The sequence below is a fragment of the Paramormyrops kingsleyae genome, chromosome 5 (assembly GCF_048594095.1).
Source record: "Paramormyrops kingsleyae isolate MSU_618 chromosome 5, PKINGS_0.4, whole genome shotgun sequence".
NCBI classification, from domain to species: Eukaryota; Metazoa; Chordata; class Actinopteri; order Osteoglossiformes; family Mormyridae; genus Paramormyrops; species Paramormyrops kingsleyae.
Genome location: NC_132801.1, coordinates 10,323,990 through 10,336,261, shown reverse-complemented (window position 1 = coordinate 10,336,261; position 12,272 = coordinate 10,323,990). Strand labels below are relative to the sequence as shown.

The window sequence follows — 12,272 nt, the reverse complement described above, 5'->3', positions numbered from 1 at the left end:
TCTATTGCTTCGCGAAATAATCCATTCCACTTGATCGATATCAGAATACAGATACGGCATCTAATTCATTTAAAAAATTCTGGGGGAGGGTCCCAAGACCCCCCGCCAGTGTGTCCCCCCACATTAAGAATGCTTCTGACGCCCCTGGTATAATACTACTGAAAATAAGCTTATATTGCCATAGTATAACATATTTAAAAACATGTTATTACCACGGCACAATACAAAAAGCTTAACGGATTACCATTGTATTTTAACTGAAGATACATAGTAATACTATGTAGCATACCATGGTATATATACGACCACATTACTATGGTTTTACCACAGAGGTACTACTCTGCTACTATTTTGATGATAATACCATGAAGTAGGAAAGAAAAATAATTTTCTGGGACAGTCTCTCAAAAAAGAGAACAATCCCAGGAAAACCGGGAAGGGTAGCGACCTCCAACATTGGGGTTCATAATTACATCTTTTTTCGATGTTTTCCTCATATTCAAACAGACTTTTCCCCAGAGACTCTGGCTTCCCCCCACAGTCCGAAGACGTGGTTTTGGTAGAATGGTATTTGTGAATTTTCCGCAGTGTGCAGTTGGGTGTGACCTGTGATAGGATAGGATCCAAACTCACAACGACCCTGCTGGAGATGAGCGGTTAGTGAAAACGTCTCATTACCTGTTAATGAACAGCCCCAGATAATTAATCTGAACTAATTAAAATGTATTTTCAAGTATTTCATTTTAATATTTTTTATAATATTAGAAGAATGTTATCTTGCAGCTGTGAGTATAACACCTTAATCATTATTTTGTAGTAGAACTTATTGAAAATGTAAATAGAACAACTCACCAAACAGGATCCTGGCAGAACCATGCAGAAACAGGAAACCCTGTCTTGACTCATCAGGCTTCCTTAGCTGTCAAATTATGATTTTGATTGTCTCCTGAAACCAGGATTGCCAATTAAGGATGATTCATACACTCGTTGGTTGGCTAACTGCTTTATGCAAATACCTAATTAAGAGGAAATAAGAACATGTTAATTCCCCGTCACTACGTGACGTCTGTGTTTTTTAATCTATTAAATAGCATTACATTCATTAATTAAAAAAAAAATCACATACAGATATTTTAATTATGTGTTTCTGTCATTCGTCTATAACGATAAAGAAAAAGTTTTTTTCCTCGTAGGAGAGTATTTAAGACGTATAATTAACGCCACGAATAAAAAGGATCTTCTTCCTGTTTTAATTCCTGTATAACCTGGAGTACATCTTCGCAATTCAGCAGTTTTTTTGGTAGGCTAATTATACTCAATTTTAATTACATCATTTAACATATGAGGAGGAAGACACGAGCATGTATCGTTTCAACGTGCTCATTTACTTAAAAATGCCCATCACACAGACGTCTGCACAAGCAATCATATACACATAAATAGTAAATGTGGTAGGAATGCGAGATTTGTGCACCGCAGGAATGCAAAGGCTTGGCTTTTTCATAACGTCTGATAGTCCGACTGGGACGCGCTAAACACACGCTGGCTGGGGATCAGAGCCGGCTCGAAGTACCAAAACTAGTACTTTTACTTAAATCTTCCTCCTTTACAGTGGCTCCTAATATAGTTTGACAAAGCTTTGTTTTTCACAGTCTTAGTTGTTGGGTTTCCGATTAAAGAGGCTTTGAGTCCTGCACTTAACCATAAGCATCTGGAACTGTTCATGTTAAAGACAGCTAACTTACTCAGCGTTATTCGGGCAATGTAATTGAACTTGGACGGTTGTAGCCTATATTTCTTTGGCCCTGGTCAAATTCAGGTTAGTTTCATTTGGTTTCCCGACAAATTGCTATTAATGGGAAACAGTCTGATACGTCTAGGGACATACTATTTAATGTAATTTAAGGACCATTTGAATTGGTGGAAGCGGATGGTAGAGTAGTTAAATGTGGATGTGAAAGAAAGGGAATCTGACATTTGCCGTTGAAGACTTTTAAAAATAGACAAAGTCAAACAACTTGATGAAACCAAGCCTGAACTATGGTTTAAAATGCCCATATTGAAGCTGTCTTATTTTAGAAATATTATGAGAAGACTCACTGCATTGGAGAAGGGTATATATATACTTCTGGGTAAAATGAAAGTTAAAGAAGAAGAGGAGGACACAGTAAGTGTACTATGTTGAGCATGTCATGGCAAAGTCTGCTCCAGACAGACTTTATAAAGGTGCGCCGTTTATATGGTTGGCAAGAGTTAACATCGACTTGATGGGACCCACTCAGTAACAATTTGGGTTGAGTTATACCAGAAAGTGTTTTCATGTTTGGCAAGTTAAATATACTCTGCTCTTAACCTGCTTATTATTAGTGATATTATACAGCTAAGGATTGCCACAGTCAATCAACTTTTAAAATTAATTCACGGGCTGTGTAGCTGTTCTGCTGCATTCAATCCATCCAACGAGCGTAAATATTTAGATTTTATCGCCACACCTCAGCTTCCCTTCGGCAGATTGGCATCTCGGAGACCAGCCCTCCCCTTATTAATATTGAGGGTTGCTACACCGCGACATTCTTGGCTGGCTCCCATGCACGCTGGAAAAGACCCACCTGAAAAGCTACTATTTATGTCATTTGCTGGCTCACTTCATGTTGAACCAAATGCATACGAGCTGCTCTTGACTAGCATATCCCCCTACAGGCCGTATTAACTATGAAGTGTATAAAGGAGAAGTGTAACTGACCTACTCAGTACTTTCTCCACAGGCTGGGATGCAGTCTTCGCTCTCATAAAGTACGGAGTATATTGGTGTGCTTATTACTGAAAACATGGAGGAGAATTTAATCTGACGCTTTCATCAGAGACTGCAGCACTTAAAGCGATTACATTTTTTTAACCGGTTTATGGAGGTGGATGTAGCTGTTGGCTTGTTCTACTATCGCGTTTGGATTATCTCTTGAGATTTTGGAAGTACTCGAACACGACGTCTTGAATATGAGCATTTCTTTAAAAGATTGTAGTGTCCGATAATGGACAGTGTACCCTGCTATAAGAGACTACAAAACCAAATGGTAAGTATTATTAATATTTGTGTTAATCGAATTATATCTAATGACCAGTTCTGAGACAGAATTAGTACGCCAACATGATTGTGTTAGTTAATATGTAATAAACGTGTGCAATGAAAGTTGCTAATTGCTAAATCAAGATTAGTAATGAAATAATGTATGCTTATTTTCATTTGGGGCGTATAGACCGCAGGGGACGTGTACCCCCCCATATTTAATTTGGATTCATTAACCCCCCCCCCCCCACATAAAATACCTTTGTATCTAAATGGTTAAGTTGTGATCCCGCAGTATCAAACTCTCTCCTGCGTCGTTGATTTTGAGAGGCATGTTTAGTGGAAAAGAACAAAGACTATGTCTAAGAAAAGAAGTAGGTTCTGGAAGTACTGACATAGACCCAAGAGGATAAGCGGGTTGGGAAACGGATGGATGGACAATGCTGTTGGTCACAATTCTAAGAATATTTCTATTGGCGCTGTTCGTTGGAGGTCTGTTTTATAAAAACGTTATAAAGTGAAAATACACAAAGCTGCTTCCTGCGCATTGAAAGCAGTAGCCTACACGTATGTGGGATGTTGATCCAATGCTAAAATTAGCTTTTTATATTATAATATATGATAAAGAAAAATATATATACTATAGCCATCATAACATGCAAAATCGGTGTAATAACATAAATGGTAGATACATCGTCATATTAGCATATAGAATAAACGGCCAAACCAACAAATTCACTCATTTGCCACCCCACATCAAAATAATAAAAACGAAACATTACATTACTTTCCAAGCGAAACTAAAGAATACTTACGGTGCTGCCATCCTCAAATATATATAACTGGCCCCTGATGGGCACCCCGATCAAAAAGTTCTGCAGGCTCCACTGCAAACGATAAAGTACTCTAGCTATTGCATTTACCTGAAATCTACTACAGAGAGCTAAAATAGGTAATGCTATTTCACCACTAACAGCAATAAATGAAAAGACGGATTTCTTGTGGTTATAAAACTTCGGAGTGATCATTAGATGGGGGAAACCGGTTTTCATCCTTCACAGCCGGTGTTCTGACGAGTTGAGCTGCTTTGTCGAGTTAGGCCACCGTAGCGCTAATCGATAGCCCTAACCCTAACCCCAAACCCTAAAACCTAACCCTAATCCCAAAACGGTGGAACTGCTCATGCGCATAAAGGCTCGGTAGCACGTCTCAATAGGTAGCATTGGTCGATAGACCACCGGCGTACGTGTTGTGTGTCTAAACGACGCCCCGGGGTTCGGTGTCACCGGGCAGACCATGTGTAATGCCCGCCACTGATCCATTATTGTCAGGCGGGGCAGTTGGGTCTTGCCTGAGGTTTAGTACAATTGACCTAAAAATTGATTTTTCTTTTCCAGGGAAAAAATTGTAAGAATTGTACGTTTTGTTTTTAGTACGCAGGCCTATTGCTCTTACATTTCTTAAGCGCTTTGTAGATGACTATATTAAAACATATATATATATATATATATATATATATATAGTTCCTGTACTTAAGCCTTAGCCCCCGATTGATAAATGGACGGTATGACCTTACATTTTCAAAAATCTGAGTTGCTTTGCTTCAGTAAATAAAACGTGAATAATAAACAAAGGGTCGAATACGCCGAGTCCATTAGCTGCGTTTCCCAACAGTGGGTGTGGAGCGCAGTGTAATTATATTCTTCTGTAACATCACCTGTGTGACAGCGCTGCCGTTTTCCCCATTGCTGTTGATTGCATTTCTCTAAACCACTAACCACTGAGGTATTTTTTTTTAAAGCAATTAAATTGTTTGGGGGGGGGGGGGGTGGTTAATGGTACTTCACGGCTTTGTATTGATTGCCCATCCGTGCTTCTTCCCAGCCTCCCCTCCGCACAGAAATGGCCCCACCCCTCAAGGCTCAGTGATGTTATCCATACAGCATTCCAATGTATCGGGGCCTGTGTCCCTCGGCCCCTTTTCCAACGGCAGCCAGGGGGTGGGGGCCGCGGCACCGGCGGTGCAGCAGGACAACGTGACGGTGGAGAAGGCGGGGCCTCCTCCTGGCAGCCCCGTGGTGGCCGGGCTCTCCATGACGCTGGGGGTCCTCTCCAACATCATCGCTCTGATCATCCTGGCCAAGGCCTACGCCCAGCTGAGGCGCCGCTCCAAGGCCACCTTCCTGTTGTTTGCCAGCTGCCTGGTGCTCACCGACTTCGCCGGACACATCATCCCCGGTGCCCTGGTGCTACGCCTCTACCTGTCGGGGGGTGACTCCACTCCGCCCAAATCCACAGACGCACTGTGCCAGTTCCTGGGTGGCAGCATGGTGTTCTTTGGCCTGTGCCCGCTCTTCCTGGGCTGCGCCATGGCGGCCGAACGGTGCCTGGGCGTGACCCGGCCCCTGCTGCACGCCTCCCTGGTCACCACCGCACGGACTAAGTTCTCCCTGACCGCCATATGGCTGTCGGCGCTCTGCGTGGCCCTGCTGCCCTGCTTCCAGCTGGGCGCCTACACCTACCAATTCCCGGGCACCTGGTGCTTCATCAGGGTCCTGGAGGACACCAAGGGCACCGATGTGGCCTTCGCCCTGCTCTTCTCCTGCTTGGGCCTGGCATCCCTGGCCATGGCGCTGATCTGCAACACCGTCAGCGGCCTCACGCTGGTGATGGCGCGCCTGCGCAGGAAGCCCTGCAACCGGCGCTCCGCCAAGTCCCACGACATCGAAATGGTGGTGCAGCTGGTGGGCATCATGGTCACATCCTGCATCTGCTGGAGCCCCCTGCTGGTGAGTAAATGCTCTAACCAGCTAGCATTTACCCATGTCTCTTGCATGTTAACTGCATTTAACAGAAATGGAATTGTTTGTATTTCCGAGCCTCAATTCTTTAAATTACATTAGTTTTCCTTGGTTTTAAATTCAAAACATTTTAACTGAGGCGACATACAGTAGGCTGGTCCAGTCCACTGATTTTCTAGCAATAAAAATTACTCCGTGGCCTTATCCTGGAAGGCACCAGATGTTCATTTACTTCATGCTATTCTAAGTGTACAGAAGCTTCTGTATTTAACTATTTTTAAACATAGTGTTACATCAAAGATAGAAGGCAATGGTGAGGCCATAATATTTTGTAAGATATATTTATGGACAAAGTGAGTCTGACTTAATCTAGAATCAAAACTGTAATCCAAGAGAAAGCATTTCATTGTTTGTTCTGACTGAAATTCAAATAGCTTATCTTGCAATACGGTCTGATTTGACCTGATTTCATTTTAAGGCTTTATTTTTTTTATTTTTTTTTAATCTAGTTTCGTTAAAAATACTGGTATATGATTTGCTGGGTGCAATATAGTAGGATCATGCTGAAGGTGATTTGACAGCTAACGGCTTCCAGCGCTGGTGCTATTTAATAACTGCAGATGCCCTGTGGTTCGCATAAAGCTTAAGGAATGCTAATTGTTAAAGTCATAGCACCGCAATTACTCATATCGACACACATGCAAGAAACTCAGATGCGATTACTCATCATTGTAACATTTTTGCAATGTTTTATCTAGAAATAATAGCACAAAAACATTAAGCATGGCCCTTGGGGACATACAGTATACAGTGAACAGTGAAATCTAATTATGCTGAATAAACCCAAACATTCACTGAAGCTTTTACTATATGACGTGTTTTCTGGCTAACAGGATTTCTAATAGAAAATAACATAGTTTAAAGTTAATAAGTTACAAACCTTTTCAACAGTGATCAGACTTTAAAACCTAAAGTAGTTTTCTGCATCCTATTCAACAAAAACTGGGTTCTGGGTTCAATCAGGGCATTGTTAAGAGCCACATTCAATTCAATTTAACTTTACAGTCAAATTGTTGGGCAACAACAACTTTTGCCTCAAGAACTTTTCAATGGTTGATGAGTTATTTGGTCAAAGAATGATATTTTCGCACTTGTGGCCTGTTAGATCAATCTTAATCTTATGTCAGGGCATTTTCTTCCTCTGACCTCATTATTATCAATGTGTTTTTGGCCACAGAAATGCCATGGACTAGATATTTTTGTTAATCATATAACTCTCTATAAACTCTAGACACGGTCCTGCATGAAAATCTCAGGAGGCTGGCTGTTTCTGAGATGTTTGAACTACTACCTAAGGCACCAAGTCATACCATGTTAAAAAATCGCATAAACCGCACTTCTTAGCTATTCTAATGCTTAGTTTAACAGGAAGTGAACGTCTCGACCCTGTCTGCATCATGTGTATATTGAGTATCAGCCACATGATTGGAGGAGCTAGCTGTTGCCAGTTGAAAACAGGCCTATGTAATAAGCTAGCCTAAATTATAATACAGTCTATGAATACACGTTTATGATTATTGTTTACAATTAATCATTATTTAATCTTCACAGTGTAATAGGGGTATGAGTTCACACTTTCAGGCTCTTGACTGTGCGTGGATGTCTGATATGACCGACTTTTCAATTTTTAATTTCAAATGGATTTTTAATAGTGATCTTCGAATAAAGTTGCCGCAGAGTCGACCGTCGTCACATGCTGGTCTGATTCTTAAATTTCCCATGATTCTGTGCACTTAGTGGTAGTTTTGTTAAACTCCTCACACAACTTCTGGGCACCGGAATAATAAAAATGTTTCTCTCGGTGACACGGACTGCTAATTCTTTCGACTGGGACATTTATACGACAGAAACGCCTTAACCGAGGGTCGTAGTTACCGTAGTTACTGCCTAAACAGCACCAAGGCTAAATATAAGCACAACATTACTGGCAGAAATATTGCTGCTTGTGATATTATTTGTCTACTGACCAAATGTTTTCATTCTTATTGTTTTATCATTTTATCCACTTTCAGAGTTTTTATCACTACTATAAGTAGTGATGATGATGATGATGATGATGATATACTGACTAGGCCAGTGTTTCCTTTTCCCAGATCTTTGGCCTGATGTCAGTGACCCAGTCTCTTGGGGAAAACCTGAACACCTACAAAACCCTGATGGTAACGGGGGTGCGGCTGGCGTCCTGGAACCAGATACTGGACCCCTGGGTCTACATCCTCCTTCGTCGGGCTGTGCTGAGGAAGATATACCTCATCGTCAAGCGCCAGGCGGACTTTAAGAGCAGCACCCTTCGGCGCTGGGAGATCAACTCCTTGCAGAGCTCCGAGAAGAACGCCGTAAGCAGGATCTGAGGGAATAAGTGGCCTTGGACCAGTTCATCAGGGACAGATTTGAGCAGGAGTGGGTGTGGTTAACTCATCCAGTTGTTTACGTTCCTCCTGCATTCTGACAGTCCTTCACCTGAATCCACTAAGGTTCCTGTTCTCTATAGAAACACATTGATCAGGAACTGGCCAAAATGGTGGATTGTCTCAACATCTGGATTCGCATGTCATCCGCTGCTTCATCACCTGCTGCCTGAGTGAAAACGGGGAGCAGACCTTGTGAAGTAATTCTCATGACATCCCAAAGATGATGTGAGCAGGCGTACTGGGTCTGAGACAGCAGGAGGTGGGATGGATGAGTGTGTTTTACTAGATGAGACCTAGTGATGAGCCAAAAAAAATAATATATATATAAAGGATCCACAAAATGAAAGCCTCAGATACTATGAATTAAATAAACTATTTAAGATAGGATGCACTTTGAATGTTTAAAGTATTTTGGAGTCATTTGTATTGTGAAGTGCTGGATATTATTTACATCAATTTGTAGCTTGTGCTGTTTGTCAGTGAAATAGTAAACAAAATTGCTAAGCTACCAGTAAAAGTAGTACTTTTACAAATGTTTTGATGTGTGGTAAGGTTATGTGTATAAAATAATGAGTATATATTGTAAATATATGTTTCAGGCCAGTGTGAATCTCCCAGTTGTTTGGGACATAAGTTATGTGATGTAAATCTATTGAATGTAAAACTTAAAAGCAAATTAAAAACTCATATTTTTTTTTCCTGCGCGAAACACATTTCCCATCAAGATATGAATATAACACCCTAAAATGTATCAGTAGCTTAGAGAATATTGTAAATTAGCAAGAAGTATAGGCCAGCGTCAACACATTCCTGGTGAAAGATGGGACAGAGACTCAAGCTATGAGGGAAGGCAACTGACAGGATAATTCAGATGAAAAAAATGACTTGATTTGTTTGGTCTTGGTTCTTGTTCATTTCAGTCATTCTTCAAAGTTTTGAAAACGAAGTTTAGCAGCTCATTCCTGATTGGTGCCAGCAGTCGGCTAATCACAATCATTGTTTTACTGGGGACCTCTACACCATATTCAGGTGCTTATTTTATGCGTGGACTAACGCAGGTTAACATCCAGCGCTAAAATGTATTTCGTTTTGTACCTTATGTATTCCTTTAGTCATTCATAGAGGAGCACACAATCATACAAAATACTAGGCTCACTAAACCATATACCAAATTTCAAAATTTAAAAAAATATGAAAAACCACTGCACTTATGAACCTTTCAAACTGTTAACTTTTCATGGGTTTAAGGTGTATGATGCAATAAAAGCTTAGCTGACTTGACTTTGACAAAAAAACGCACATTTTGCATGTTCATATATTTTGTCCTGTCGCTTCACATCTCCATTAATGTGGGGGAATTTGAGCTCTCAGACAAGGCGATTGATGAGAACGGGGCATGGTTTTCAGGGCTCATTTGTCAGGTTTCTCTGTGGCAAAGATTTTGCAAATATCTCTATTAAAGGGAGCATCTTCACACTTGGGGGAAAGAAGAAAATCAGCAGTGCAAATGGGAGACGCTGGTGCATTATTTTGCATGATAAGGTCATGAACAACCTTCATAAACAGAAAGGAAATGAACTTGTGCCAGATTCTTTAGCTGGAAGTGGTTGACCACAAAGTATTGATGACCTTCCTCCAGACCAGTGACAGGAAGAGCGAGGCAGAGGACGTGTGACATGGGAACACTAAGTGGTCTCACAGGTTGTGGCTTACTGCAGAAAAATGGATGGACTTGGATAAGCCCACAGACACAAGTATCTATAAGCAGAAAAAGATGTAGGTATTTACATAACGGCTTGAGCCACATTGTAGTATCATGGCATACAGCCCCCACGTTCCCAGAAATTAAATTTCAGAGCAGAATTTGCTACCCGCACATGCTGCATATTGTCAACAGGTGGTTGAAGGAGCATTCAGGCCAATTTACACAATTTTGGGGGCATTCCAACATACCAGAGGGAACTTGTGGAACTCTCTGGAAATGCTTTGCTGCTTTCCTCCTCAATCAACCCATCTTCTTAAAATAGACTGTTGGAATCCTTTCTGATTTAGCAGTACCAAGGTCACGCACAACAGCACCAATGTCAGGCTGATTCCATATCATTCTGGCTGTGAGCAGGAAGAGTTTTACATGTATATAACTAATTTACTTGTTTAGCCCTCAGAACAGACATGGCAGGACCACCCCTGTTCGGTATGTTCTTGAAAGGCCAGGCTTATGCTGTTAGGATAAACATGAACTAACATTCTTGCAATGAAGAACACACCATGCTAGTTGTAAGAAGAAGAACCCAATGAAAGGTAATAGCAGGTCGAGGTCGAATTCAACTTTAATTCCACTCATTTTTTTCCAAATTAGGCCAAGGCCTTACAATATACAAAAATGCTTTTAATCCGCAAACTGTACCTGTGGACTCGTTTCCAAATAAAAGCTCTCATACTATGTACAGTAATCATTTTGACTTTATTTTCGAGATTCTACTGACACTGTCAGGTCTCTTATGTTCTTTTTTTTTCTGCCCATAACGTGTGACAAGAACCAGCATCATATTTCATTTACATTCAGCTCTGAAAAAGATTGAGACCACAGCACAATTTCTTGTTTCAGTCATTTCTCAATTTACGGGTGTGCATCTGTGGGAGGCAAAATAAATGTGTGTGTGTGTGTATATATACTATAAACTGCAGCCTGGCTCTTCCCTGCTTCTCATTAATGAAGGGCTTCTTCCTTGCTTTATGGGACTTCAGTCCTGCTTCTAGGAGCCCGATACACACCGTCCTCACAGTGCACTTCACACCACTTAATGTTTCCCATTCCTTTTGAAGGTCACTTGTGGTCATCCTCCAAATCATGAGGCACTACTAGATAAGCTAACAGTCATCCCTATCAAGTTGCTTCTGCCTTCTTCCTGGCAGGTTTTTGGTCATTGCCAGTATCTCCGGCTTCACCTTGATCTTGTGTTCTGCTTTCTTAGAAACTTTGAGCCTGGAAGCAGCCTGCCGCACAGTGTAGCCTTCTGCCAGCAGAACCAGGATTAAACCAGGACTTAAAAATGCAGACTTTTGAAAAAATAATATAGAGTGGTCTCTTATTTTTTTTCTAGAGCTGTATTATCTTATAAACTAACTGTGGCAGATGAGGAAGAACGGAAGATGCGGGTACAGCTACGACCCCAGGAGGATTGATGGTAACATATACGAGGGCTGTGGCAATGAAGGGCTGTAGTTGCCAATTCAGGGAGAAATTGCTCCTCTCCCAGCCTTCCCATTTTGCAGTTTTCCTCCAAGATTTCCATTAATGAGAAAGCTGAGAAAGAATAAACACCCTGCTTACCTTATAGTTTTAAGCTCCACTGCATTTTTGGGGCAAATAGCGCCAAACCAGCCCCACCCAGTTCAGTTTCTGCACTGACAATGCTGAATGAGGCCTGCTGGTCTGTGGCCGTCGCGTCACACTGACCTTTCACAATACTTACCAATGCTTATGAATTAAAAAAAATGCATAAAAAATAAATTACAAAACGAACAATGTAATAAAGGGAGTATTTATTATACTAGCTGGTGATGTGTGGCTCAGCAGGTTAGTATCTGATATTGGAAGGTCACTATAGCTTGAATGGTTTGGCCTTTGTACAAACCCCCAGTTGCTCCAGGAGCGCTGCATATGCTGGCTGACCCTGCCCTGTGACCCCCAAGCTTGCTCTCATCTGTCTTTGTGTCTCATGGAGAGCAAGATGGAATAGGCAAAAACATAATTTCCCCATGGGGATCAATAAAGTATTCTATGAAAGAGTAATCATTCTGCACAGGCAGAAATGCATTAACTTTACTGAGAAGAGGCTTTTATCCTAAGTAAGGAACAGTTGAGAAAGCAGGGCAGGCTATTACTCTGGGTTTTAGGGCCTTGCTCATTGACCCAATGGTAAAATCCCTCTG

At 41.4% G+C, this 12,272-nt stretch overlaps 1 protein-coding gene across 2 annotated transcripts; it reads left to right on the top strand.

Annotated features, from left to right (window-relative positions):
- The first annotated feature begins 2,012 nt into the window (after positions 1-2,012).
- On the top strand, positions 2,013-10,722 carry ptger1a (prostaglandin E receptor 1a (subtype EP1)). 2 transcript variants are annotated; one of them, XM_023791756.2, is made up of 3 exons: positions 2,013-2,167; positions 4,949-5,853; positions 8,019-10,722. In XM_023791756.2, the coding sequence occupies exons 2-3, from the start codon at positions 4,993-4,995 to the stop codon at positions 8,274-8,276; spliced, it is 1,119 nt and encodes a 372-aa protein (XP_023647524.1). In that variant the 5' UTR covers positions 2,013-2,167; positions 4,949-4,992; the 3' UTR covers positions 8,277-10,722. The 2 variants fall into 2 exon arrangements, with proteins under 2 accessions (XP_023647524.1, XP_023647523.1); XM_023791755.2 differs by lacking the exon at positions 2,013-2,167 and adding an exon at positions 2,593-3,071 and having other exon boundaries at positions 8,019-10,721.
- The last annotated feature ends 1,550 nt before the right edge of the window (positions 10,723-12,272 follow it).